The sequence below is a fragment of the Bubalus kerabau genome, chromosome 16 (assembly GCF_029407905.1).
Source record: "Bubalus kerabau isolate K-KA32 ecotype Philippines breed swamp buffalo chromosome 16, PCC_UOA_SB_1v2, whole genome shotgun sequence".
NCBI lineage: Eukaryota > Metazoa > Chordata > Mammalia > Artiodactyla > Bovidae > Bubalus > Bubalus kerabau.
Window position 1 is genome coordinate 57,603,124 of NC_073639.1, and position 23,975 is coordinate 57,627,098.

At 54.8% G+C, this 23,975-nt stretch overlaps 1 protein-coding gene across 17 annotated transcripts; it reads left to right on the plus strand.

Annotated features, from left to right (window-relative positions):
• The first annotated feature begins 136 nt into the window (after positions 1-136).
• RHOF (ras homolog family member F, filopodia associated) lies at positions 137-23,777 on the plus strand. Of its 17 annotated transcripts, XM_055550618.1 has the most exons (10): positions 184-269; positions 690-841; positions 2,122-2,226; positions 2,335-2,370; positions 4,180-8,575; positions 9,197-10,668; positions 10,977-11,064; positions 21,086-21,195; positions 21,283-21,417; positions 22,691-23,777. In XM_055550618.1, the coding sequence occupies exons 6-10, from the start codon at positions 10,525-10,527 to the stop codon at positions 22,853-22,855; spliced, it is 642 nt and encodes a 213-aa protein (XP_055406593.1). In that variant the 5' UTR covers positions 184-269; positions 690-841; positions 2,122-2,226; positions 2,335-2,370; positions 4,180-8,575; positions 9,197-10,524; the 3' UTR covers positions 22,856-23,777. The 17 variants fall into 17 exon arrangements, with proteins under 17 accessions (XP_055406592.1, XP_055406595.1, XP_055406593.1 ...); XM_055550617.1 differs by having other exon boundaries at positions 137-841; XM_055550619.1 differs by lacking the exons at positions 184-269; positions 690-841 and adding an exon at positions 867-1,060.
• Positions 23,778-23,975: the final 198 nt, after the last annotated feature.

The window sequence follows — 23,975 nt, forward strand, 5'->3', positions numbered from 1 at the left end:
TCCCGGCGGCGGCAGCTGCGCCGCCAAAGCCCCGGGCCCCAGCGGCCCCCCACCCCTCACTCGCGCGCTCCCACACTGCCTCCCCCCTCCCCGGGGGAAGGCCTTTTAATTTATTTATTCTGCTGGGACTTAGGTGGGGGGCTTGGCGGCGGGGGAGGGGGGGTCTCCCCGGGCTCTACCTCCCGCGGCTGGGGCTACCCTCCGAGCCGCGGCCGCCGCGGCTTGCGCCTCAGGCCTCCAAAACTGTTTCCAAACTGCCAAGACCGGAGGTGGGCGCGTGGGGACCCAAGGGAAAGGGCTGGTTTTGGGGTGTGTGTATGATTGTGTGTTTGGACGCTCGGAGCCGTGAGGGGCGGCAAGGCGGCCCCCAGACGAGTTGCAATCGAGGTATCTCGGCTACGGCTTCCTCTTCTGCCCGGCGACCCCCTCCCCCCGGAGCTGAGCTGAGGAGGGGAAACCAGGATTTTAACCAAATTAGCATTTACATTCCTGGGAGGAAGCAGCCCGGGCCTGGACCTGAGTGATAGAAGCTTCTTTCTGTTTTTATTTTTGGAGAGGAGTGCCCTTGTAATTGTCGTGAACACATGCCTCTCCCTCCGCACCCCTCCCCCCCCTTTCCTCCAGCCACCGGCGGAGGAACGATTCCCCCTTTTTTGCATTTATCTTTCCTTCCCCTTTCTTTATTAAAGGTCCGGGAGTGGCGGCGGCCAATCAGCGCGCGGCTTCCATTTTGTGAGTTCAACTCCGAGGCTCTCGGGCTTCGCGAGGACGCGTTTGCAGCCCCCTCTGCCTCTCCTGTCTGGCGACCGAGGAGAGGGAGCCGCCTCGCTGGGGCTTCGTGGTAGTGTATTTCATATTGGGGCTCTTTTCGGGGTTTGTAATTTGGCCGTGGGTAGGTAATTGGCTGGAGCAGGGCGGCCGGGCGCGGCAGCCAATCAGCGCGCGGCTTCTATAGGGCTTGAGTTATTAGACGCTGATCTCAAAACATCCTTCATCAGACACCAAGGAGAGGCCAACAGATGAGGGGAGCCATTTTTCTGCAATGGAATTAAATGGCCAAGTGGGTTTTTCCTTTGTTGCAAATGGGGAATGTTTTTCCTTTGACTCCACCATCCCGTTCAGGACGCCTCAGTGTTGTGTTTAACATTTGTCAACAAGCTAAAGGACTCAAAATTGGAAGAATGAAGAAGACTTTAAAAAGATCTGGATTTTTCCTTATGACTTGGAATCCATCTTTGTCTTGTATAACTAGGTCATAGCACACCATTAATGTCAGCAGTTAACAATTTTGAATTCCAAAAAACCTAAGTAAATGACATATTTAATTTTTTTTTCCTTTTTTTTTTTCTTGGGTGGGTGGGGGAGCTTGGAGCTGTCTTAATCTGTATTCTCTTAACTGAACAATAAATTTTGATATATATAGTTTCCTCTATTAAACACTTAAAACTGGCCATCTTATTAACTCCTTCTGCTCTTTTTAACAAGGTAATGTTTTAAATGTATAGTTTTAGGATTAGCGAAATGGCAGCAACAAAAAACTGTAAGCAGTCGTTACTCTTTAAGTTTTTAAAAACCTTTTACATTGTAAGTACCCAATCCATTCTGTCCTTACGCAGTGCAGTTTTCATGTTAATGTTGCTGAGATGTCCTTAATTTTCTGAACCTTCATCTGCATGTATGTCTTTGTCGCTCTTGTCTAGCATAAGCCAGTTAAAATGCTTTTAGACGATTTTGCTTTTCTAAAGCTAGGTTTTAGAGTTAAGCTTTTGAAAATGTTTACAGCAATAAATGCTAGTCAGCTTTCTTCCCCGTAACAGGTACACTTTCTTTGAAAATCGATCTATTTGAAGAAAAACAGACTCTGTTTTTCTCGTCTTTGTTGGGGAAGGGGGGTTGTGAGGGAAAGGAAGACCTCTTTGTGTAAAGAGACTAAAGCCGTCACAGGAAACTAGATTAAAACTGGAAAACAAGTCCTAGCTGGTTCGAGCCAAACACCATCGTTAACGGGGGTAGTTTCTATGGTGGTTGGGGTGGCCGGTGCGTCTTTTGCCTTTTGTTTGATTTGACTGTGTATTTTCGCCTTTTGTCTCTTAATGACGGTCACACCATTGCTATATCCAGAGCAGTAAACAGTCCTCAGCGAAGCCGCCTTTTGCCAACCCAACCCTGGAAAGTTTGCAGAAGTGGAAGGAGCAGAAAATGCCATGAGAGTGTAACTTTAAAAAGGTAACAACAAAAAAGACACTACCATTACCCCAAATATTTCCAACTAAACAATCTCCCTAAAAGATTTTTTTTCCCCCCCACAATAACACCTCCAAAACCTCCGCCCAGCTTGATCTTCCAGACTCCATGGCACCGGGCTGAGCGGTAAGTAAAAAAAAAAAAAAAAAGTGTATTTGCCCCTTCGAGGAAATGTTTTTTCGAGAAGGCCAAGCGCTGCAAATGTTTAGGAGCTGAGGGGAGAAGGAGGTTTCTGGAGCTTCACGTTTGGCAGCCGGATCGGGGAGGGTGGGGGCACGAGGAGGGCTCTTCAGACCCTTTGCCCCTTTTGCCCAGGAGGCAAGAGGAAGGTCTCCCCAGCGATTTGGGGCATCCATGGAGCCGCCTGCGCTAGTTCCCCTCTCTTTTCTAGGTTTGAGCCTTGATAGGGAGAAGAAATTGAAGTGCTTTGGGGAAGGGGGTCACAAAAGCTGAGGAAGCCTCTCCTTCCGGGCCAGAGGCCTCTTTTCCTTTTGATGGTGGGGGTCTCGCCCTCCGAAGCCGGCTTTTCGGGGCTCCTGGGCGCGCCTGCGCTTCCTAAGCAAAAAAAGGACAAAAGGCCGGCGTCCATGTTGGCACCATGACGCAGCATCTCTCCCGCTTTGCAGCCTGAGCGCTGCTTGTGCTCCCGTCCGCGCTCGCTCCTCCCTCGCAAACACGAGTTTTATTTTCAGGTTCAGAGCAGAGCCGCCGGCTGGGCTGGGGCCGGGGCTGGGGCCGGAGCCAGGGCCGGGCTGCGGGGTGGCTAATGGCGGCCGCTCTCTTCCTTCCTCCCTCCTTCCCCGGTTGTCGTTGGGAGCCCGGAGCAGGCGGCGGTTCGTCGGCCGGGCCGAGCCCTGAGAATCTGCGGGGCACAGTGCCCCGGGTCGGGGTTTGGTCTCCGAGGCCGTTTTGGGGGCCGCGGGCCTTGGGGGGCGTCGCGCGCCGAGGCTCCCGCGCTCGCATCCGTGGGGCGAGGCGGCCAGACAGGCGCCATTTCGCGCGCGCCGCCCGCGGCTCGGGCGGTGGCGGCCGCAGCGCGCCAGGCGGGAGGAGGGAAGGAGGCGGCGGGGCTGGAGCGGGGGGGAAGAGGAGGGGAGGCCGCCGCCCGCCGCCCGCGTTCCAGGCCGCCGCCTGGGGGTATGCCCCCGGCCCGGGGAAGCTTAGACATAGAGAGCGCGCTTTGCAGCCTCCGTAAACCCCGCGCCCTACTCAGGAGCCCCCGCGGGCACGAGGCCTCGCTCCCGGGCGGGGCCTTTCTTCTTTCCTCCCGTCCGGGAGCCAGTAGCAAAGGGCCACGGGGCCGCTCGAGGTCGCCCCCTGACCCCGAAGGCTGCTCTAGAGGCTGCGGAGTTTTTTTTAACCCCCCCGTGGCCCTGCTCTGACCCCAGGCCCTCCCTGCTGCCCACTCGAGCCTTGGTGCCCACGTTTGGCCCCCTAACCGCCCTTTTTGATAGCCGAGACCGAGGGGCGGGTGGGCCCCTTTTGTCCCCTGCTTTGAGCGTGAGGCCCTCACGCAGGCCACCGATGTTCCGAGGTGGCCATGAAGGCAGTGCTGGCCACCGGCGCTCGGGAGGGTAGGGTGGGGGGTTGGGGCCTGGGAAAGCCGAGCGGGCCTTCCCCGGGATCCCCCGAGGCGGAGGGCTGTGGGGTAAACCCTCGCACCTCCGGCCATTCCTGGGGGAGGGGATGCAGACTGGGCGGGCCTTTGGAAATGCAGATGAGTCGCCTCCTGCAGCTCAGCGCTCCGGCTGAACCTTCGTGACTCATGTGCGCCGCCGCCCCCCCCACCCCCCGCCTCATCCATTTTAGAGTGACGGCCGCCTTGGCAGCTGGGAAGGGGGTTCGGCATTTGTAAGGCTCTTCTTCCCTCTAGGAGATCATGTCCGGTTTGTGGCCATCGACGCCCTAAAAAAACCCTCCCGTTTTTCCCTTTAGGCTCGTGACCGGAGAAGGGGCCCGGTACCCCCAGAGTGGACCGCCCTCCTTTGGACAGCAGGTATAGTCTGACTCTGCCAGTCCCCGCATTAAGGTAGGTGTGAGCCCTTTCCCAGCCTGCGAGGGCGATTTGGGGGGCTTTGGCCTGGCGCCCAGGGAGGGCGGGCACCCCAAACCCGCTAGTCTGGTTCTGCGGCCCCTCCCCCACACAGATGTGTGGGACTGTGTGAAATCGGCTGCCTGCTGGGCCTGCTTGGTCCATCCATCCCCGCCTGTCAGCTTCTGTTGTCAGGAGTTTGGGGCGTGCAATTCTCTGCCGTATTTAGCAGCATAGGAGAGGCTGCACTTAGGAAAGTATTTCCCAGTCGTGTGTTTTGTGGTGGGGGAGGGCCCTGGATGCCTCTTCTGAAAGGCACAGTCGGCTGCCAGGAAACCGGACCCGGCGCTGGCCCTCCCTTCCGGCCCGCACTGGGGGTGTGTGGGGTGATTGTATGAAGCTGGCCCCTTCCTTTCTAATGTCTGGCTGCTAGGGAGGTGAAGAACAGAAGGACTTGAGATCTGGGCCAGTTTTCTTTAAGAAAGAGGTTTCTTGACTCGTCTCCTTCCAGGAAATTCCCACGATTCCATCTCACCCAGCCCCCTCCCCCTCAAAGCCCTGTTTCTAGAATTGGACAAACCCGAATTTGAAACCTGGCTAGCTGTTTTACCTGCTGTGACCCTGCGTAAGCAGCACAGTCTCTCAGCCCCAGTTTCCCCATCCGAACAAATGGGTCAGTGATTGTCAAAGTGTGCATCCGATCACACGGGTGGCTCATTAAAATACTCCGAGGCCCCATCCTTGAGTTTCTGATTCAGTTGGTGGGGCCTGAGAACTCGCATTTCTAATAAAATTCCCAGGTTTTGCTCATGGCTGCCTGGTGGAGACACATTCTGAGAACCTTTGTGCCGGGTAACACCTTGGGGTGTTGAAAGGACCTGAACTTGTGCACTTGAAGCCCCGACCTCAGACCTCATTTCTTGGTGCAGAGTCATGGGCTTCATAGTAATGGCAACTCTCATTTTCCTAACACAAGCTGATTGTGAGGGGTCTCCTGTCCTCGTGATCTCCAGGAAGCTCCACAGCTGGAGATAGTGTGACCCTTGATCTCTGACCCCTCCCCCATGTGAGATCTAGTTTGTGATTACTTTGATGAACCATTTGGGTCCCTGCTGATTGCACAGCCTCCCCCCTTTTGGGTTCAGTCTTCCCAGTCTGATCGGCTCTGTTCACTTTTATCCCATCCCTCAGTGTGGGGGCTGGATTGAGGATTGGGGGAGCCTTAGGGCTTGACCCAGAGATTCTGTTGGGGCAGTGTTGGTGCTTCATCAAGGGAAGCTGTAGGTCAGGCAGCTGTGGGCTTGACTCTCCAGGGTGCTGGTGACCTCGGGCGAGTCTCCTGTGTAAAGTGATGATAATGAAGCCTGCTGTAAAGGGTGGAGGGCAGATTAAGTGCGATTAAGGGGTGCCAGCCTCACGTTCTGGCTTCACATTAGTTGGCCTTCATTCCTAGGTGGCTGGGCCATCTGTAGGCTCCTCCCCTACTTGCCCACCCCACAGCATGTGGCCAAGCCTCTGGGCGAAGGGGAAGACTGACTTTTTGCCGGCTGGGAGCCAGCACTGTTTTTCCTCCAGTGTGTGAGTTGGGGTTGTGGCCCTTCCTCAAGTCCACAAGCTGTTCCATAATGGGTCCTGATTTAGGGGTCCCCCCCCCCCCGACGCCGCAACTGAGAGAGTAGAAGTGACTCACTCAAGGTCAGGAGGCCACCACGGGCAGTCAGAATGAGGTTCCAGGTGTCTTGACTTCCAGCCCAGCGCCTGTGTCCATGGCACCCCCTCGCCCCAGCTGTCTGGGTTATTTTGGTTTCCTGCCCGTGCCAGCTGTCTGCTGGCATCACTGCCCAGGAGCCGGCAAAGCTGTCTGGTTGAAAGTAGCCAGCATGGTACTCGTAGTTCCTTCTGGCTGCCGAGTCTTGAGCACATGAGGGTCTTATCCCAGATAAGCTGGATTTGGTCCATCCTGTCCTTTGCTCGGGTGAAGGGGGTGCAGCTGACTACACTGGGCACTAGACTCCCTTTCCCCTACCCAGAGTGAGCACTTTGTAAAAGCTGGTGAGGCTCAGATTATTAATACCCTATACTATGAGCCTCTTCCCACGTACACACTTGTCCCAGTCCTAAGGTTTAGATTCTGCTCTGCCATTGATGTGTTCATTCCACTCCCTTCGATCCTCAGGTGACGTTTCTGCCACCTGAGAATGTCCTCCATCCTTTCTGATCGAGTCCTTGGGGCTCCGCGGACCAGTGGTCTTTACCTCCCGTGGGCACTGGATGGTTAAATAATTGAAATCTTTCCCTCTCAGCAGCAGCCTGAAGGGCTAAAGCCAGTTCCAGTTCCTCCACACCCGCCCTCGGACCAATTAGGGAACAATGAGGCTCTCCCCTGGGGTCGGGGTGTGATTCTTGGAAATGGAGGGGTGTCCGGAAGACCTGGAAGGATTGTACCCCCTTCTCGCTTCTTTTTCTTTTTTTCTCCCTCTTGAATTTCTTTGTCCGCATGCCGCATGCTGGTATCACCTCCTAGGTGAAGGGAGGGGCGGGGCAGCCTATAGTCCTCAGACGGTGGTTCCTGCGCGGGAGGGTGGCCCCGCCCACCGGTCACCCAGCGAGCTCGGGGCGGGGCGTTCCTGGCGCCCAGCCGGTGGAGCCTGCCTGGAGAGAGCCACGCCAGCGGAAGGGCGGCTGGGAGGTGGCCGGACCTGCCTTACTACTGGACGCCAGGGCCCCGCCTCTTCCGGCTTGTCGGCCAACGGGCACGGTGTGGAGTGCGACCTTTCGGACGGACCCTCTGGGTGGAAACTCAGCGTCTGCCTGGACTGTGGAGGGCACCTGGCCATCTCAGAGGCCGCCTGGGTCCAGTGCTGTCTGTCTCCTTCTGGCCAGTGACCTCGACAAAAGCCCGCCCCTCCAGGACTCGTAGTCTCCCCTTGTGAACCAGGAGGAGGAAGTTGGCGGATAACCTCTTGAGCTGTTTCTGAGTCGGGCTTTATGAAGGCCGCTTTTACTCTGGCGGTCACTCCCCCAACCCTGTTACCAAATGTCGAGCCTGGAGGAGAGCCCTAGCACAGGAAGAGACAGCTTTGATCCCCCAGGCCACCCTGGGCCACCTCCCATCTCTGGGACCTCAGAGGATGGCTCCATTAACTTCTGTCCCACATGGGGTGGATGACCCCTCAGGTGTGCAGTGACCTCCGACAGTGTTCCTGAGGCACTAGGGAAGTGGAAGCCATAGCATTGCTGTTCACTTCCCTGTCCTGATCTGTGCTGGCCAGACCTTGATCTCATAAGACAGAAGTGTATCTGGCCCTACTTCTCTCCTGGGGTCAGTTGGCCTCACTAGACACCCAGGGCTTCCCAGGTGGCCCAGATGGTAAAGAATCTGCCTGCAATGCAGGAGACCCAGGTTCAGTCCTTGGGTTGGGAAGATCTGGAGAAGGAATGGCTACCCACTCCAGTATTCTTGCCTGGAGAATCCCATGGAAAAAGGAGCCTAGCAGGCTACAGTCCATAGGGTTACAAAGAATCAGACATGGCTGAACGACAACACTGGGAGAGCCCCTAGGCCTAAATGTGAACACAAGTCGTTTCACCCCCACAAATGTCACCTGCCAACTCCCCTAGGTTTCTGTGTCCCAACAGTTCTGTGGCAAGAACCGGGTTAAAGAATTTTTTTTCTTCTCCCAAATCTCTCCAGGAATTCCTAGTGAAGAGAAGAATGGGTCTGGGTCCTCAGATTGTCTTGCAGGTAAGGGAGTAGGGCTCTGCGGGCCTGTGGGTATTTCCAGTGCCTCAGCTGGCCTGCCCTGGCCTACTGCCTCTGAGGAAGCTCTGAGCAGCTGGCCTGGCCACTGGGTATTTTTAGCTACAAAGCCAGCCCCTGCACCACCACTGGAGCGAGGTCCAAATCAAACACACTCCCTGCAGGGTGGGGTTGGGGCTCCGCCAACCTCTTGGCCAGGCAGGGTGGGTGGGCAGGCTGGGGCCAGTGTCAGCTGTCTTGCCTGGGCCCAGGCCAGGCTGGGAAGACCCACTTTTCCTCCTCTTGGCTCTGTGTTAGGTCATTTGTTGTAAGTTGAAATTCATTTCATAGAAAAGGTAGAAACTCAGGTCTGAGGACTTTGAGAAAAGTCAAGTGGAGTCCCCTTCCAGGCTGGAGCAGTTACCAGTTTGCTCAGAGTAGGATGACCCTTCTAAGTGAATTCTCCCAGTGACCCTCCCAGATGAGGCAGTCTTACTCTCCCAGTCACTCCTGAGCTTCAGGATCCCTGATACAAGGTCAATCCTGCAGTTGGCTCAAAGGTAAGTGGTCCTCCCCTCTCTCAAAAGCTTCTTCCATCCTCCCTGTCCCTGAGTGATGCTCTTCCCTCCTCCTGCCAGCGCCAGGCTGCCCCTGTGCAGAGATGGCCCCAGCCACGGCCTCACCAACCAATCACAGCTCCTCCTCAGTCACCAGAGAGAGCTTTGGTTTGGCTTTTCTGTTCAGAGCCTGTGTCTGACTCCTGTCTTGAGCCTGGCAGCCAGGCCTCCATGGTCTAAGCCTTGGTTTCCTTGACAGCCATGTCTCACCCTTCTCACACCCCAGCCATTGCCAAACTTGATGGGGTTTTCCAGCCACCGTGCATTTACTCAAGCTGGACACCCATCCTACTTCCATTGGCCCTTCCTGCCAGCACTGCCAAGCTTAGTTCATGTACTACCCAGGTCTCTCTCAATCCCACAGGGGCTCTGGTGTCTAAATAGTTCACATCTTGCAGACTCCTTTAGACTGCTTCCCCCAAGACTGAGTTCCTCAAAAACAGGAACACAGTTGCCTCTCAATAAACTTGTGCTGCAAAAAATGAATGAATTGCTGAAAATTTGTCTAGGGGATCTTGAGGGCTCTCCACTTAACAGACTAGAGCTGGGCTTCTCTCTTCCCAGGTCTGTGCTCTTTGTAAGCTTCCAGGGGCAGTCTCTGCTGCCATCTGGTGGTCAGGTTATGCCTTGCAGCCGCCGAAAACGTTGACCTGGCATTTATGGAACTGCCAGGCTGGCAACTTCCTCTGGAAATAAAGTTTACCTGATCTTTGCTGAGTGCTTGAAAATGGGGAACCTTCGGGGTGTGGGGGCAAGAAGATCCTGAGTCCTGCCAGCTCTTCTCTGAGGAAATTATCAGAGATCTTATCCTAGCTGGGAAAGACCCTGCTTTCTCATCTAGTCATGCCCTGGTGCCTGCCTGGTACACGCTTGCTCCTGAGGATCCCTGTGCAACCCTCTGGCCTAATTTGTGCAAAGTGCAGCCCGAAGTGCAGGGAGGGTTGGGGGCAGGGTGGTTTCAGCCAGCCTTCCTGATAGTACTCATCCAGAGTAAATGCTCAACAAATAGCCGTTTTGGTCATGGGGTAGGAGGGTTAGGGATACAGCTTGAGAAAGGTATTTCTGCTGTCTGGAGAATACAAATAAAGTGGACGGAAGGGGGCCCAGCTGATGGCAACTACATCTACCCTGGCCTTCCCTGTCCTCTCCTCGACGGAGTCTTTCTCTGCTCACGCCTCTGGGTCTTGCTAGAAAGAGGCTCCCGACCGCGTGGTTTGGGGCCAGCCCTCGAAAGGGCATTGTTCTGAGTCAGCTCACCTGTTCTCAAAGTCGCCGCGCAGATGCCATCGCCCAGCAGAGGGCGCCAGACCTCCACCCTTGGGAGGTGGGGTGATAGGTAAGCGGAACTGCTATTCCCCAGCCCACACACAGACTCAGACGGCCGGATCAAGTGGGCAGACTTGACCCTCATGCGAAGATCTTGGGCACCACCGATGCTACTTATGGGGGAAATTGCAGTCAGAGCGGACTTCCCCAAGGCCATATAATTGGGGCGAGGCGCAGGTGGGGGCCTTTTCCTAGCGCTTGAGACCAAGGCTCCTCAAACCGGCGTGTTAGGGACATCCTGCCAATCAAAGGGTCTCTGCCCTAAGACAGCCTGCCAATGCCGGGCGGGAAGAAGCGGAAACGATCGGATCTTGCCGGTGAGGGGCGCACAGTGATGCGCAGGGGACGAGATGGGAGTTGCCATTGCCGCCGAGCTCTCCATTTCTCTTGCCTCAGTTTCCTTGGGAATGAGACTTTAGTCAGCCCGGTTGGCTGCCTGGCGGAGGAGGTGCCGAGGGTGGGGCTTCTCTTAGCCCCGCCCCTGGGCCAGTTCCCACCCCGCCTCCGATCGCTCAACCCCAGCGCTCTACCCGGCAAGCCGCTGCCAGTGCTGCCGGCTCCTGGCTATGGACGCTGCTGGGGCCCCTGCCCCGGCCCCAACCGCCGCCCCGGGCTCCGGCCGGAAGGAGCTGAAGATTGTGATCGTGGGCGACGGCGGCTGCGGCAAGACTTCGCTGCTCATGGTGTACAGCCAGGGCTCCTTCCCCGAGGTGAGGCTCGCCAGGGGGCTGCAGACAGGTAGGCTGGGGGCGGGATGGAGGAAAGGACTTGGGGCCACGAGGGGCGACGGGCGGACCTCAGCCTGCGCCTCGAGCCCGGACCCCGGGTCCCTGGCATCCTGATCACGAAGAGGCGGCCGTCACGCCGGGGCGCCCCCTCGGGAATTCCAGAGCCCAGCAGAGTGGGGGTGTGAGGCTGAACCAGATGGGCTGAAGATGGAAGGTAGAGGTGGGTGTCCAGCTGGAACCTGGGCACCCGCTGCACCCCTTAAGAACCGACATAACCCCTTCTCCGACAGCACTACGCCCCATCCGTGTTCGAGAAGTACACAGCCAGCGTGACTGTGGGCAGCAAGGAGGTGACCCTGAACCTCTACGACACCGCCGGTGAGTGCGTCTGCGCGGCGAGGGTCCTAGGGTCCGCCTGCAGGGTTTCCTCCTGAGGGGAATCCCCCCGCCGGGCCATCCCGCCCGCCCTCCTGCCTCTCTGGACCCCGACATCCCGTCAGTCCTGGAGAGGCGCTGTCTGGGAGCCCGTTAACCACCGCCTGGCTGGGTGGTGCTGGAAGCCCGACAGAGTCGCCCCATTTGTAAAAGGAGGGTATTTGGAAGAGGTGAGCTTCTGGGCCGCCCTCCTAGTGCTGATGTTCTGAGGGCTCACAGCTTCGTTCCTCTCCTGTGGTTCTAGAAAACCGTGGGTTTTGCTTCTGTTTACCATGGTTCCAAGGTGTCGTGTGTTACATGCTGTGGTCTCTTAAGATTCCGTGGGCTGCTGATCTGAGTCCCCTGCTGCTAAGGATTCGTAGGCTGCATTTCTGGGTCCTATTTTGTAGAATACTCTGGGCTTCAGATCAGATCCTGTGAACGCCAGGATTCTGTGGCTGACAGTCCTGAGACTCTAGGGCCCTGTAGCTATAAATTCTGAGTCCCGTGTTTCTGGGATTCCATGGACTGTGGTGCCTGGCTCTGGAATTCTGTGGTCTGTCATTCTGAGCCTGTGGTTCTCGGACTCTGTGGCTACACTTCTGTTTTTTCCTGGCACTGAAGAAGGAGCAGAGCTCTAGGGGATGTAGGTCCAAAATAAGGTTCTTTCTGCCACCTGCAGCTCCCAAGGCAAGTGTATTTATGCTGATCCCCTCGCAGTCTTCAGCATTCCTATTGTTGGGGGATGGTAGGAGGAGCACAGCCAATGGGAATATTCCAGTAACACTGCTGCTGCTGCTGGTACCCTTGAGGAGCTTACCTCATGCCCTGACTCCCCTCTGGGCTGAATCAACATTGGGGATCAAAGGTTAGGATCCCCAGTTGGGGCCTCACCCAGCCTTTGTGACTCTTACGTTTAATGACTTGTGTGGAACCATGTCATCAGGTGCCCTGTCAGCCAAGCCTCGTATATATAAAGTGAAGTCTTCCAACTGCCCTTGGATGAGACCAAAATCCCCCACCCCCATCCCCAGCTCCCCACCCCACTGTGCACCTCTCCATAAGGCAACCAGTAGCATCTGTCATTCCACCCTGGAAAGGTTCAGGAAAGGGTCTCTCCCAGACCCAGGTCCTTCTGTATTCCTGACTTTGTGGGTGTGTCCTCCCTCGAGTGGCCCCTAAGGACCCTCTCTTGTTGTATGAACACCGTGCAGGGCTGTCCCCAGAACAGGGCCAGCCCCTTGAACTGGAAAAGCCAAAGTCGTCTGAGGAATTCCCAAAGGCGGGGCCCCAAGTGGTGTGTCTGTTTCAGTTTCACACGGACCCAGGTAGGGGGAGGTTCATTAACTCTGCTCTGGGTGGAGGGCTGGTGGAGGAGGGAGGGTCAGAGCAAGGATTGAACCAGCTTCTCCTTCCTCTCCTCTCAGGCCTTCTCCACTTAGATCCCTGGGGCTCACTGTTCACCACAGCCTCCCCCAGCAGACCCAGTGCTGGGACCACTTCTGGTCTTTCTTGCTTAACCCGGAAGAAGATGCTCAAAAGACTTATCAGAGTACATCGTCATGAAGAGGTTCTGGCAAGCTTCTGCTTGGTATAAGGCAGGGTTTTCACTAAGAGCTCGTGCCTGAGGGGTGGGGAGAGCGCTTTCTCAATTGTCAGAAGCAGTGACCGCCCAGGGCAATGACGACCTGCCGCATGCTCTGGAGTCTGACCTGGGCTTTGATGCCAGCTCTCATGGCTGTATGTCCCTGGGGACACCTGGGCCTCAGTTTCCTCCTCTGTGTGTGAGTGTATGCTCAGTTGTGTCTGACTCTCTGCTACCCCAGGGTCTGTAGCCTGCCAGGCTCCTCTGTTCATGGGATTTCCCAGGCAAGAATACTGGAGTGGGTTGCCATACCCTTCTCCAGGGGATCTTCTTAACACAGGGATCGAACATATGTCTTTGCGTCTTCTGCATTGGCAGGTGAATTCTTTACCACTGCACCACCTGGGAAGCCCCTTCCTCCTCTGTGAACAGGGCTAAAATAGCTGTGAGGATGACAAAGTCATGTGACGTACAGCGCTTAGCACAAGGCCTGCCTCTTCCAAAGAGCTCACTGTGTGTTACTGGGAGTTTTCTAATCTCCTGCCGTTCAGGCCCAGGCCCGAGCCCGAGCCTGTTCTTTTGAACCAGTGGCCTGCAGAGCTCTGTGCCAGCCCCCACCCATGCTTTCCCAGCAGGACTGTTCCAGGCAGCAGAAGAGCAGAGCTGGGCTTTGAACCTCTCATTAGTGTTCTGGGGAAGTAGGCTGGCCTTACAATCAGTGGGACAGCCCAGGAGAGAGATTCTGGTGCAGAGAGGTGTGGCTGCTCCCTCAAGAGTGTCCTGCTGTGTCTTGGAAAGCCCCGTTATCTAGAGGAACGTCAAGGAAAGGCTGGGTCATTCCTTTTCCACATGCCATTGCCCAGCACAGCACTTGTCACAGAGCAAGGCTTGTGGAACGAATGAATGAAGAAGAATCCTGGGCGCATAGAGATCTCTGGAGAAGGTCCTTTGTGATAAAGATGGTGAGATTGGTCTCTGCCTTTGGGGTCAACAGATATCAGGAGAAGTGGCAGAAAAGACGGCCAGTTGACCAACTAGAGGAAGATAGAGACTGAGAGGGTGAAGGGAGTGGCCAAGGTGGAGATGAGTCCAGTTAGGTTGTTGTAGAAGGTTCTAGAACCGGACGGGCCAGACCCCAAGGTGAGGTGTGGAGGACAGGAGAAAGCATCTTTCCAACCAATCAGTGGTACCCAGAGCTGTGGGATGGGGTGGCCCCTAGGAGGCAAAATTTCTCCATACCCAGGACCCTGCCCACAGGGGTCTGTGTGGGAGGACAGTCTGGTTGCTTGTCTCCATCTGGCGGAAGCAGTTACAGACACCGCTGTAGCCGATGGAGGGGTACTGAGGGGGACGGAGCTCTCAGTGCTCAAAGGTGAAGGGGGGCGGGAGCTGTGAGCACCCATCGCTTTAGCTGCTCATCTGCCGCCTCAGAGGCCGGAAACTGCGGTGAAGTCTGAAGTTTCCTGGCAGAGAGAGGGGAGATGTGGGGCGAGGTGGGATGTTAAGACACCAACCAGAGACAGTTATCTGGGCTTTGGGGTGGGGCCCAGGGGTGGGGCAGGGTGGAGTTGCCCTGGGAGGTGGGGACCTGCGGGCCCCTTCCCAACCTGAGATGGGAACGGTAGGACAAGTGGGGGGCAAAGCAAGTTGCTAAGACAGGAATTACGGACCCAGGAGCCCCAGAGGCGGGGGAGCTGACCCTGCAGATCTGTCAGAGCAGCGTGGTCTGAGTTCCAGGCCTGGGCCACCCGAGCACCAGCCGCTCCTTTCTCTGGGGGAGGAAACACAGGTTGGGGAGGCCCCAGCAGCACTAGTACAGAAGTGAGTTCCTCTTCTGGCAGCTTCCGCTTCTCACACTGCCTACACCCCTACCCTGACCAACACCCCAGCCAGAGCTGGGAATTATGTGCCCAGTGGGTGTCCTCTGGCAGATTTGGGGACTGCTATGGCTCCAAGGACACCCTCTCCTCAATCCAGCACCAGACCTTAGAGACCATGCCCCCGACACGATGCCTGCCACGGCCGAGCTTCCCGCAAAGGAAATGCCCTGTGTGACGCGAGTTTCGCCTCACTTCCTCTGCCCCACAGAACCCCAGCTTCAGGAAGACGGGCAGCTTCAAGGGGCAGTGTGGCCCAGAAAACATTCCCTCACCAGAAGCAAATGCATCCTTTTGCACATAACTCGGGGCCTTTTATTTGTTTCTGAAATTCATATGGCTGTGCTGGGTCTTAGTTGTAGCATGAGAACTCTTAGTTGTGGTATGTGGGATCCAGTTCCCTGACCAGGGATCAAACCCAGGGCCCCTGCATTGGGAGCACAGAGTCTTAGCTACTGGACCACCAGGGAAGGCCTTTGGGGGCTTTTTTTTTTAACCTTGCAAGCCCATCTGCAGAGGCCAGAGTGGAACCCTGTTCATCTCTTCTGGACAGATGACTTGCCCCTTTAAGCCTGTGAATCACTGTGGGTAAATGGGAAAGGTCATTGTATCACCTGTGGCTGGGAGGCCCCCTAGAGTTTGTGGGTCCAAAGATCCGGGGGTTAGAATCCTCTACCCAGGCCCCTGTCCCTTGTGAGTTTCAATTTCAATAGTAACCACACCTTTGGCCAGCATTGCTGAGCCTGCAAGTCCTCTACTTCCAAGATCAAGGACAGGGTTATCACCCCCTTTTCCAGATAAGGAAACTGAGGCCCAGGCAGGAAAGGTGCCAAGATCGTGGAACATGAGTCACGTGGAACATGATGGATATTGGTTCCCCTGACTCACAGGGGAGTAGAGTCCAGGATACTCCACTCCCAAAGAAACGAGGTCAGCAGCACCTGCAAGTCCATCCTCTGCAGGCGTGGTCCCTGCATACTGACCCCTGGGGAAGCTGAGCTAGACACGGTCAAGCCAAGAAGGCAACCCAGAGGAGGCGCTGAGATCTGGCTGGCTACCCATCCTCTCCCAGAGTTCCTCCCTTGTTGGCAGCCTTTTCCTCACCTGGTTGGGGCTGGGGCTTGTAGAATAAGGACAGCTTCCTATCCTCTGGGGTGCCCTGAGAGAAAAGCACCCCAGTAGCCCTCCCTATGGTCCTCTATCCTTTACGAACCTTCCTTTTGGCTGTGTGATATTGGACAAGTCACTTCACCTCTCTCTGCTTCAGTTTCTGCATTTGTAAATTGAGGGAAACAATAGCCAGTGGTGGGAATTCCCTGTCAGTCCATTGGTTAGGACTCCGAGTTTTCACTTGCCAATGGCCTGAGTTCGATTCCTGGTTGGGGGACCAAGATTCCACAAAGCCATGTGATAAGACTGAAAAAAAAGAAAAAAGAAAGAAAAAAGCCCCCAAAACCCAATAGCCAGTAGTGAGGAATCATAGTGAAGATTGATGAGTCTGTGCATACAAAAGCCTTTGAATGGGGCCTGGCATGTGATGAGTGAGCACTGCCGATAAATACTGTTGACCATTTTCACTATCATTATCACAGGCCCACCTACTCCTCACATGTCCATTTCACAGATGAGAAAACTGAGGTCCAGAGGTGAATTCCCAATTGAAAGGCTTCCTGGGAGGATTGGAATTTTTAGAGTGGCTGGGCTGGCAGCTGACCTTGGAACTGGGGACTGAGTTGGTGCTTCAGCTCACAGGAAACCTGTCTATGACCTTGAAATCACCCCCAGCCACATGGGCTCCTAACAGGAAGAATTTGCCCCACCCAGCTTCCCTCCTGGGGTGACTGCTTAAATTAACACAGGTGGGACTTCCCTGACAGTCCAGTGATTAAAAATCCATCCTTCCACTGAAGTGGGGTGGGATGGGAAGACACAAGTTTGATGCCTGGTTGGGGAACTAAGATCCTGCAAGCCGAGCAATGCAGCCAAAAAAATTTTTAACACAGATGATAGAAATGAAGTGCCCTTGCAAGCCTGAAAGCCATAGAAATTATCATTACACTTTATTCACCCGCTCATTTGTTGTTTCATCCCCCCAAATGATTCCTGAGCTTGTGTGTGTACCCATTGATGTAACAGTGACGTGTACAGAGATGGCAGGCATCTCAGGGTCTTATGTACTCATGGAAAAATCATGATGTTGGGTAGTGATGTCCTTTCTAGGAAGAAAATTAAAGCCATAGTTGGTCATGGGACAGATGGCAAAGGACGCTCTTATTTCAAAGCAGTCTGGAAAGTTCTCTAGGAAGAGGTGACATCTCTGCAGAAGCCTGAAGGAAAGGAGAGAGTGAGCCATGCTGTTACCTGGGAAGAGCATTCTAGAAGAGGGAACAGCAAGGGAGAGGCCCTCACCAGGAGCAGGCTTGGTCTGACTTCCTCTTTCTACCAGCCTGACTTTGGCCCCCATCAAGCCTGCTGCAGTCAGCTCAGGCCCCAGTTTGCTCAGCCCAGTGGCACCCTCTCACCTCCCTGGTCCCTGCCACATCTGACAAGAGTTGAACGACTTCGAGACAGCCCACCAGCCACTAGTGACTGGACACCTGCCCGGTGCCAGGAATGATGTTTAAGGACAGACATGGTCCCTGCCCTCCGGGTGCCTACAGTCTCCCAGGGGACAGGCAGTAAACGAATAAACGTAGGAGAACAGACTGTGGCCAGACAGGGCGGGGACAGACTTTGCGTGGTGAGGGAAGGCCTGAGGAGTCAGCCGAGCAAGGTGGGGAAGACGTCGGCACAGACTTCGGCACGCAGCAGTCCTGTCTCGTAACTGCTTGTCTTTTCCTGCCGTGTTTCCAAAAGGGCATCGAGTGTGTGTTAGGCCTGGCACCGGTCTGTGCATACTACCAAGCAGAAGAGAGCACTGCTGTGTATCAGCAGAAGGAATGCTGGCTTTGGAACGGAATGAACCTAGAGTCAGGCCTGGTTCCGATTCGGTGACCTCGTGGTAGAGGAGGGGGGAGGTCACTTCATGGCTCATGGTTTCTTTATATGTAAATAGGATTCAGGAGTTCCCTGACTAGCACATCAGGTGTTTGTTGTAAAGATTTCTTTTTAAATAATTTTTTTTAATTTTTAAATTTAATTAATTTTCTGGCTGCGCTGGGTCTTCATCGCTGGCACAGACTTTCTCTAGTTGTGGCGAGCGGGGGCTACTTGCTAGTTGGGGTGTGCAGGCTTCTTGTGGCTCGTTGTGGAGCACAGGTTCTAGGTGCTCTGGCTCAGTAGGTGTGGCACACGGGCTTAGTGGCCCCGAGGCACGTGGAATCTTCCTGGACCAGGGGTTGAACCTGTGTCCCCTGCATTAGCAGGCAGATTCTTAACCACTGGACCACCAGGGAAGTCCATGTTGTAAAGATGTCTTAATCATTTACAGGCAGAGGCCCTGTAAGAAGTATGTGAGGGGACGTCCTCAGTGGCTTAGTGGTTAGGATTCTGGGCTGCCATGGCCCAGATTCAATTTCTGGTCTGGAAACTGAGATTCCACAAGCCATGGGTTGCAGACAAAAAAAAAAAAAAATACTGTAATGCATAACGTGGCATTATCAATAAGTAGAGGTACAGAGAAGACGATTATCTTGATAAAGGAAATAACTATGGATGCTGAGTCTGAATGTTTAAAATGTTTGGAAGCAAACGATGGGGAAAGGAGGAAAAAGCATTCCAGGTGTGACATGAGAGCTTAATGAGTTCAAGAAACAGCAAGACTGGACTGCAGCAAGTGAGGGTTAGGGGCACAGGTGGGAGGAGGGTGAAGCCAAGGTTGGTAGGCATGGAGGTCATGTCAATAACCAGGAGAGTCTTGGATTTTCCACAAGGAGCAATAGGGAGCCACTGAAGGTGTTTCAGATGAGGGGAGGGGCATGATTTTAGTTTTGTTACCATCCATTCAGGGGCTTCCCAAGTGGCGCAGTGGTAAAGAATGCATCTGCCAGTGCAGAAGGTGGCAAGAGACTTGGCTTCGATCCTTGGGTTGAGAAGATCCCCTGGAATAGGAAATGGCAACCCACTCCAGTATTCTTGCCTGGAAAATTCCATGGACAGAGGAATCTGGCAGGCTACAGTCCATGAGGTCGAAAAGAGTTGGACAATGACTGAGCGACTTAGCGTGTACGCATACACACAGACAGACACACACACCACACCACCCACTCCATTCAGCCGCTGGGTGGAGAATGGGTTGAGGAGGCGGCACGAGAGGAGGTGACGCAGGAGACTGTCTTGGATGAGTTAATCACTTGAAATGTAGCCAATGCTACATTTGGAGAACCTGAATTTTTAACGTTAATTAAAGTAGCCAGGTGGGGCTAGTGGCTACCCTCCCAGACAGTGCAGGTCTAGAAAGATGTTCACAGAGGTCAGGAGAGGGGATAGTTTGGGGATGTGTGTGGAAAGGGGAGGAGATTGGCTAGAGTAGTGTATTGGCCCGTTTTCCACCATCTTACAAGGATTTCTCCTGCTTTTGGCGACGAGGGCAGAAGGGCCCGAATCTGCCAGGTGCAGACTATCCCTAATCCCTTCTCTGGTGTTGAGGGGACGTGGGCTGAATGACAGCCTAGACAGTCCTCCCGGACCAGCCATCGTTAGAGCTGGGTTCCCGGCCACTGCACACCGTCAGGGGTCCCTGGGTTGATGGGGAGCCAGTGGGAAAGATGGCAGCTGTGCCATCACCAGCAGGACATGGCCTGTCCGTGCTCTCCGGAGAGGCCACTTGTCCTGAGAGGCGTTGGGCAGGCAGGGGTCAGAGGGCAAGCTGGTGTCACCCTGGCACCCACAGGCTAAAGGACAGGGTGGGGATTCCTGGGCTCAGTGTTCTGCGTTCCCTGGAAGGAAAGTCACTGCCTGAGTCTTTCTGCAGAGGTGGCTGGGGGTCGCCCATGGGCTTGAAAGACTCTCACTTCTCACTTTGGGAGTTTTTAAAAATTCCTGAGCCAGGGAGGGAGGTTCAAGAGGGAGGTGACGTATGTATACCTATGGCTGGTTCATGTTGATGTTTGACAGAAACCAACACAGTTCTGTAAAGCCATTATCCTTCAATTATATAAAATTAAAAAAAAAAAAAAATGAGCCATGGGGACCACATGCAGTGTATAATCCCAGGCCTGCTTCTGAAACAGAAAAAAATTCTGCAGGATGTTATTGGTGAGATCTGAACACAGCTAGTAGATTGGGTTAGAAGAATACAGTCTCAGTGTTGGTTAGTTTCATACTTGTTCTGAGGTAAGTGAGAAGACGTCCTTGTTCTTAGAAAAACCACACGGGAAATTTCCAGGAGTTTGGGGCGGGGGTGGGGAGAAGCAGCAGCCAGCCAAAGGTCTTCAATTACTTCTCACGTGGTTTAAAGTGTTTATATACAGATAAAGCAAGTGGACAAAACGTGAGGCCCCAGTGAATAAGGGAGTAAGGGAATTCTTTGCACTCTTTTGCAATTTTTCTGTAAGCTTGAAACTGTCAACAAAAAATACTAAATGAGGTCTTTTTTTGAAAAAAAACCAAGCCCACTGTTGCCCAAGCCCAAGCTCGGGGCCTGATTCACTTGGTGCTGGGAGGGGCTGATATGTCAGAAGCCATCAGTTCCCCTGGTGAGTCATGTGGTGCAGAGTTGACAATCAGTGCCTGGTGGGCCCAGGCAGGCAAATGCCCATCATCTCCAGCAGTCCCCCCACCCTCCTATTAGCATAGGCCAGAATGGCAAGAGGAGTATAACCAGAGGCCATGCCCCTCTCAGCTTGCAGGTGGCAGGGGCGCCCTCCACAGTTAACTGCAGTGTTCTGGGCCCACCCAACCCCACTGGTCTGAAACCTCGGGAGAGGAAGGGTTCGGTTTCTTCAGAGTCTGAGCCTTAAACCTGAGCATCAGGGATGAAGATGGAAGCGAGGGGTGGTGATCATTACCGACATGAGTGCTACCTGTTTCCCAGCACTGACCCTTCAGCCAGGCCCATCTCTGAGCACAAGAGCACTGCACAGCTTTTATTTTTGAGTGTTTTTGTTGCTGCACAGGCTTTTTTTTCCTAGCCAGGGCAACTCTTTGTTCCAGCACGTGGGCTGCTCACTGTGGTCGCTTCTGTTGTTGGGGAGCACAGGTCTAGGCCATGTGGGCTTTGGTAGTTGCAGCTCCCAAGCTCTAGAGCACAGGCTCAGTGGTTGCAGTGCATGGGCTCAGTTGCTCTGAGGCATGTGGGATCTTCCCGGATCAGGTATCAAACCTGTGTCTCCTGCATTAGCAGGCGGATTCTTTACCATTGAGCCACCAGGAACGCCCCACTGCTTTTATCTCGTGTAATCTTCCCTACGGTCCAGGACTGTGGGCTGTCTCCTCTGTTTTATAGTTGAAGAAATCGAGGCCCAGAGACAGAGTCTCAACTGCCCAGGAGACCCCAACCCCTACCCCATCTGAGCCCAGGCAGGGGACTCGGGTGGAGAAGTAAGGGGCACCTCCCTGACCCCCACCTGCTGTCTGGTTTCAGGACAGGAAGATTACGACCGGCTGCGGCCCCTGTCCTACCAGAACACGCACCTCGTGCTCATCTGCTATGATGTCATGAACCCCACTAGCTACGACAACGTTCTCATCAAGGTGAGGCCCTGTCTCCCATCCCCGCCTGCCTCTGGAAGTGGGGCCAGATGGGGCCCTAGCCCTGATGCCTGCCCTCCCCTTCCACAGTGGTTCCCTGAGGTCACACATTTCTGTCGTGGGATCCCCATGGTGCTCATCGGCTGCAAGACAGACCTGAGGAAGGACAAGGAGCAGCTGCGCAAGCTCCGGGCAGCCCAGCTGGAGCCCATCACCTACACACAGGTGACCAGGGGCCCTCCCCGACCCCACCCCAAGGAGCCCGGGTCTTCGTGCACAGCCATGGCCAAAAGCCTCCCAGGCCTTTGGCCTCGGCATCTGATGTGCCTTAGTGACCTTTCAGAAGCTGAAGGCAGCAGAATTCTAAGAATCATATACCCGAGTGGTGTTAATGGTAAAGAACCTGCCTGCCAGTGCAGGAGATATAAGAGATTCAGATGTTCGATCCCTGGGTAGGGAAGATCCCCTGGAGAAGGAAATGGCAACCCACTCCAGGATTCTTGCCTGGGGAATCCCATAGACAGAGGAGCCTGGCAGGCTACAGTCCATGGGTTCGCAGAGTCGGACATGACTGAAGTGACTTAGCATGCACACATGTATAAATGCCATCCCAGCAGCTTGTGGGCTCTTAGTTCCCCAACCAGGGATTGGACCTGGGGCCACGGCAGTGAAAGCACTGAGTTCTAACCACTGGACCACCAGGGAATTCCCTAAGAATAATTTTTAGATATTAACAGACACTTATCTGAGCACATTACTTACCTCATTTAATCCTTATTACCTTCAGGCAGGCACTGTCACTGCCCCCTTCCCTTTTACAGAGTAGAGATTGAGACTCAGAGAGGTTAAGTAGCTAGCCCAGGGTCACACAGATAACCTGAACTGGAGCCAAGATCCTACCCTAGTCACTCTGGCCCCAGAGCCTGAGCCTTTGACCACCGTCCTGTCCCATCACCCCAGAGGCCTGGAGGGGCAGGCCTGTGTTGGAAAGCAGGGCTCCTTTCAGGAACCTGACCAAACCCTGCAGCCTTCTGGGTGAGGTGTGGCAGAATAAAAGGAACACAAACGAAAACTAATAAAGTTTAATCAAAAGAAATAGGCATTAATAAATTTGTGTTAGAAGTATTTTTCTTTCTACACTATAGCCAGCTCAGTTGCCTAAATTGTGCTTCTGAGACGAGCAGGGAGAGAGGCATGTAGGAAGCCCTTATGTCTTGAGGCCTTCAATGCTTCTCACAGGCCTGGCAGACACAACAGACCACCCCAGTTCCTGGCTGAAGTCAGCCCGTCTCTGCCTGAGTTTGGGGAGAGCGTGGGGTGGAGGCCAGGACGGAGTTCCCAGCAGCTACAGCCTGTGGGCCACACCAAACCAGCCCTTATGGCCCATTTGCACACCCTGGGGAGGACCCTGGCCCCAGGAAGCCCCCAGATTCATGAGTGGGGTCGCACAGGAGGTGCCCGAAGCCCCCGGTCTAATCCCAGCCCCTCCCCCGACCAGGGCCAGAGCGCCTGCGAGCAGATCCGAGCTGCCCTCTACCTGGAATGTTCTGCCAAGTTTCGGGAGAATGTGGAAGACGTCTTCCGGGAGGCCGCCAAGGTTGCCCTCAGTGCTCTGAAGAAAGCACAGCGGCAGAAACAACACCGGCTTTGCCTGCTGCTCTGACAGCTCCCAGCAGGGCATGCGGCCCTCACGACAGAACTGACAGGGCCCAGGCCCGCAGGCCCATGCTGCTGCCCAGACCCCACCCCTGCCCCAGCTCTCGAAGAGCACTTGGCGTCAGGCACCTCCAGGACCTAGTGTCTGGAGCCTGTGGCCAGGCTCTTGGAACATTCTGGAACTCTCCTTTCCCAGCTGGAGCTCTGACCACACACTCCCCTCCAGCCTGTGTGGCCATAGTGGTGGTGAGGGTGGGGGGTGCTGAACTCAGCCCCTCTGTATCCTGGAACCAGCACTTGTCCCCGGCACTCAGGAGTGCCCTTGTCACAACCAGCTCCCAGCTGTGTGTTCCCCCTCTGCACACCCAGCAGGTCCTCCAAGCCCATGCCTGAAACGAGAAACAACGTCTGGTACATGGATACATGTGGACTTGGCAGCCTTCCACAGGGCTCCCAAGCCTGCTCTCCCAAGTCACCCACCTCCCTGGGCCCCCGAAATAGGCATGGTCACATCTTCCAGCTTCTTGCTTCCTCCGCCCAGGAACTCAGGCACCATGGTGGGCCTGGGGCCTATCAGAACACAGGCCTCAGCCCTGGACATGAGGGCCCTCCCTCCTCCACCTCATACAGAGGACTTCAGTCTCAGCCTTCAGCTTGGCCACCATCTTTCCAGAGCTGGATGCACAGGGAACAGAGAGGGCTCTCTCTCTAAAAGCAAGAAGTGTTCCCTGGACCATCTATTTGATCCCTGCTCAGCGTCTGTGACCCTACCCTGGCCACGACTTGCCAGAAACCAGAGATGAAAAGTAACAGTGGCTCTTGAGTGATCTTGGGCAAGTCAGGTCTCTCTACAGATTTCTTTTACGTAACTGCAGGATGGCACTGGCTTGTCACCAGGCTCCCCTCTGTCCCAAACAGCGCCCCCTGCTGCCGAGGTGTGGAGACTACACACCAAGGCCATCCTGGCCTCCTGGGAGACTTTCTGCTTAACCCCCAGCACAGCTTCCCGGAACCTCCTGAAAGGTCTGGGGTCAGTGTCCCAGGTGATTCTGATGCCCCAGAGATTGTGAGCTGGTGGTTCCTGAATAAGCTGGGGAATCAGCTTTACCTAATATGAGATCATGGCG

What these genes read in the sequence shown, in the direction of transcription:
- RHOF (XM_055550617.1), top strand. Translation starts at nt 10,525, where the DNA reads ATGGACGCTGCTGGGGCCCCTGCCCCGGCCCCAACCGCCGCCCCGGGC. An exon ending in GAACCTCTACGACACCGCCG is followed by an intron (nt 11,065 to 21,085) that starts GTGAGTGCGTCT and finishes GTCTGGTTTCAG; the next exon opens with GACAGGAAGATTACGACCGG. An exon ending in AGCCCATCACCTACACACAG is followed by an intron (nt 21,418 to 22,690) that starts GTGACCAGGGGC and finishes TCCCCCGACCAG; the next exon opens with GGCCAGAGCGCCTGCGAGCA.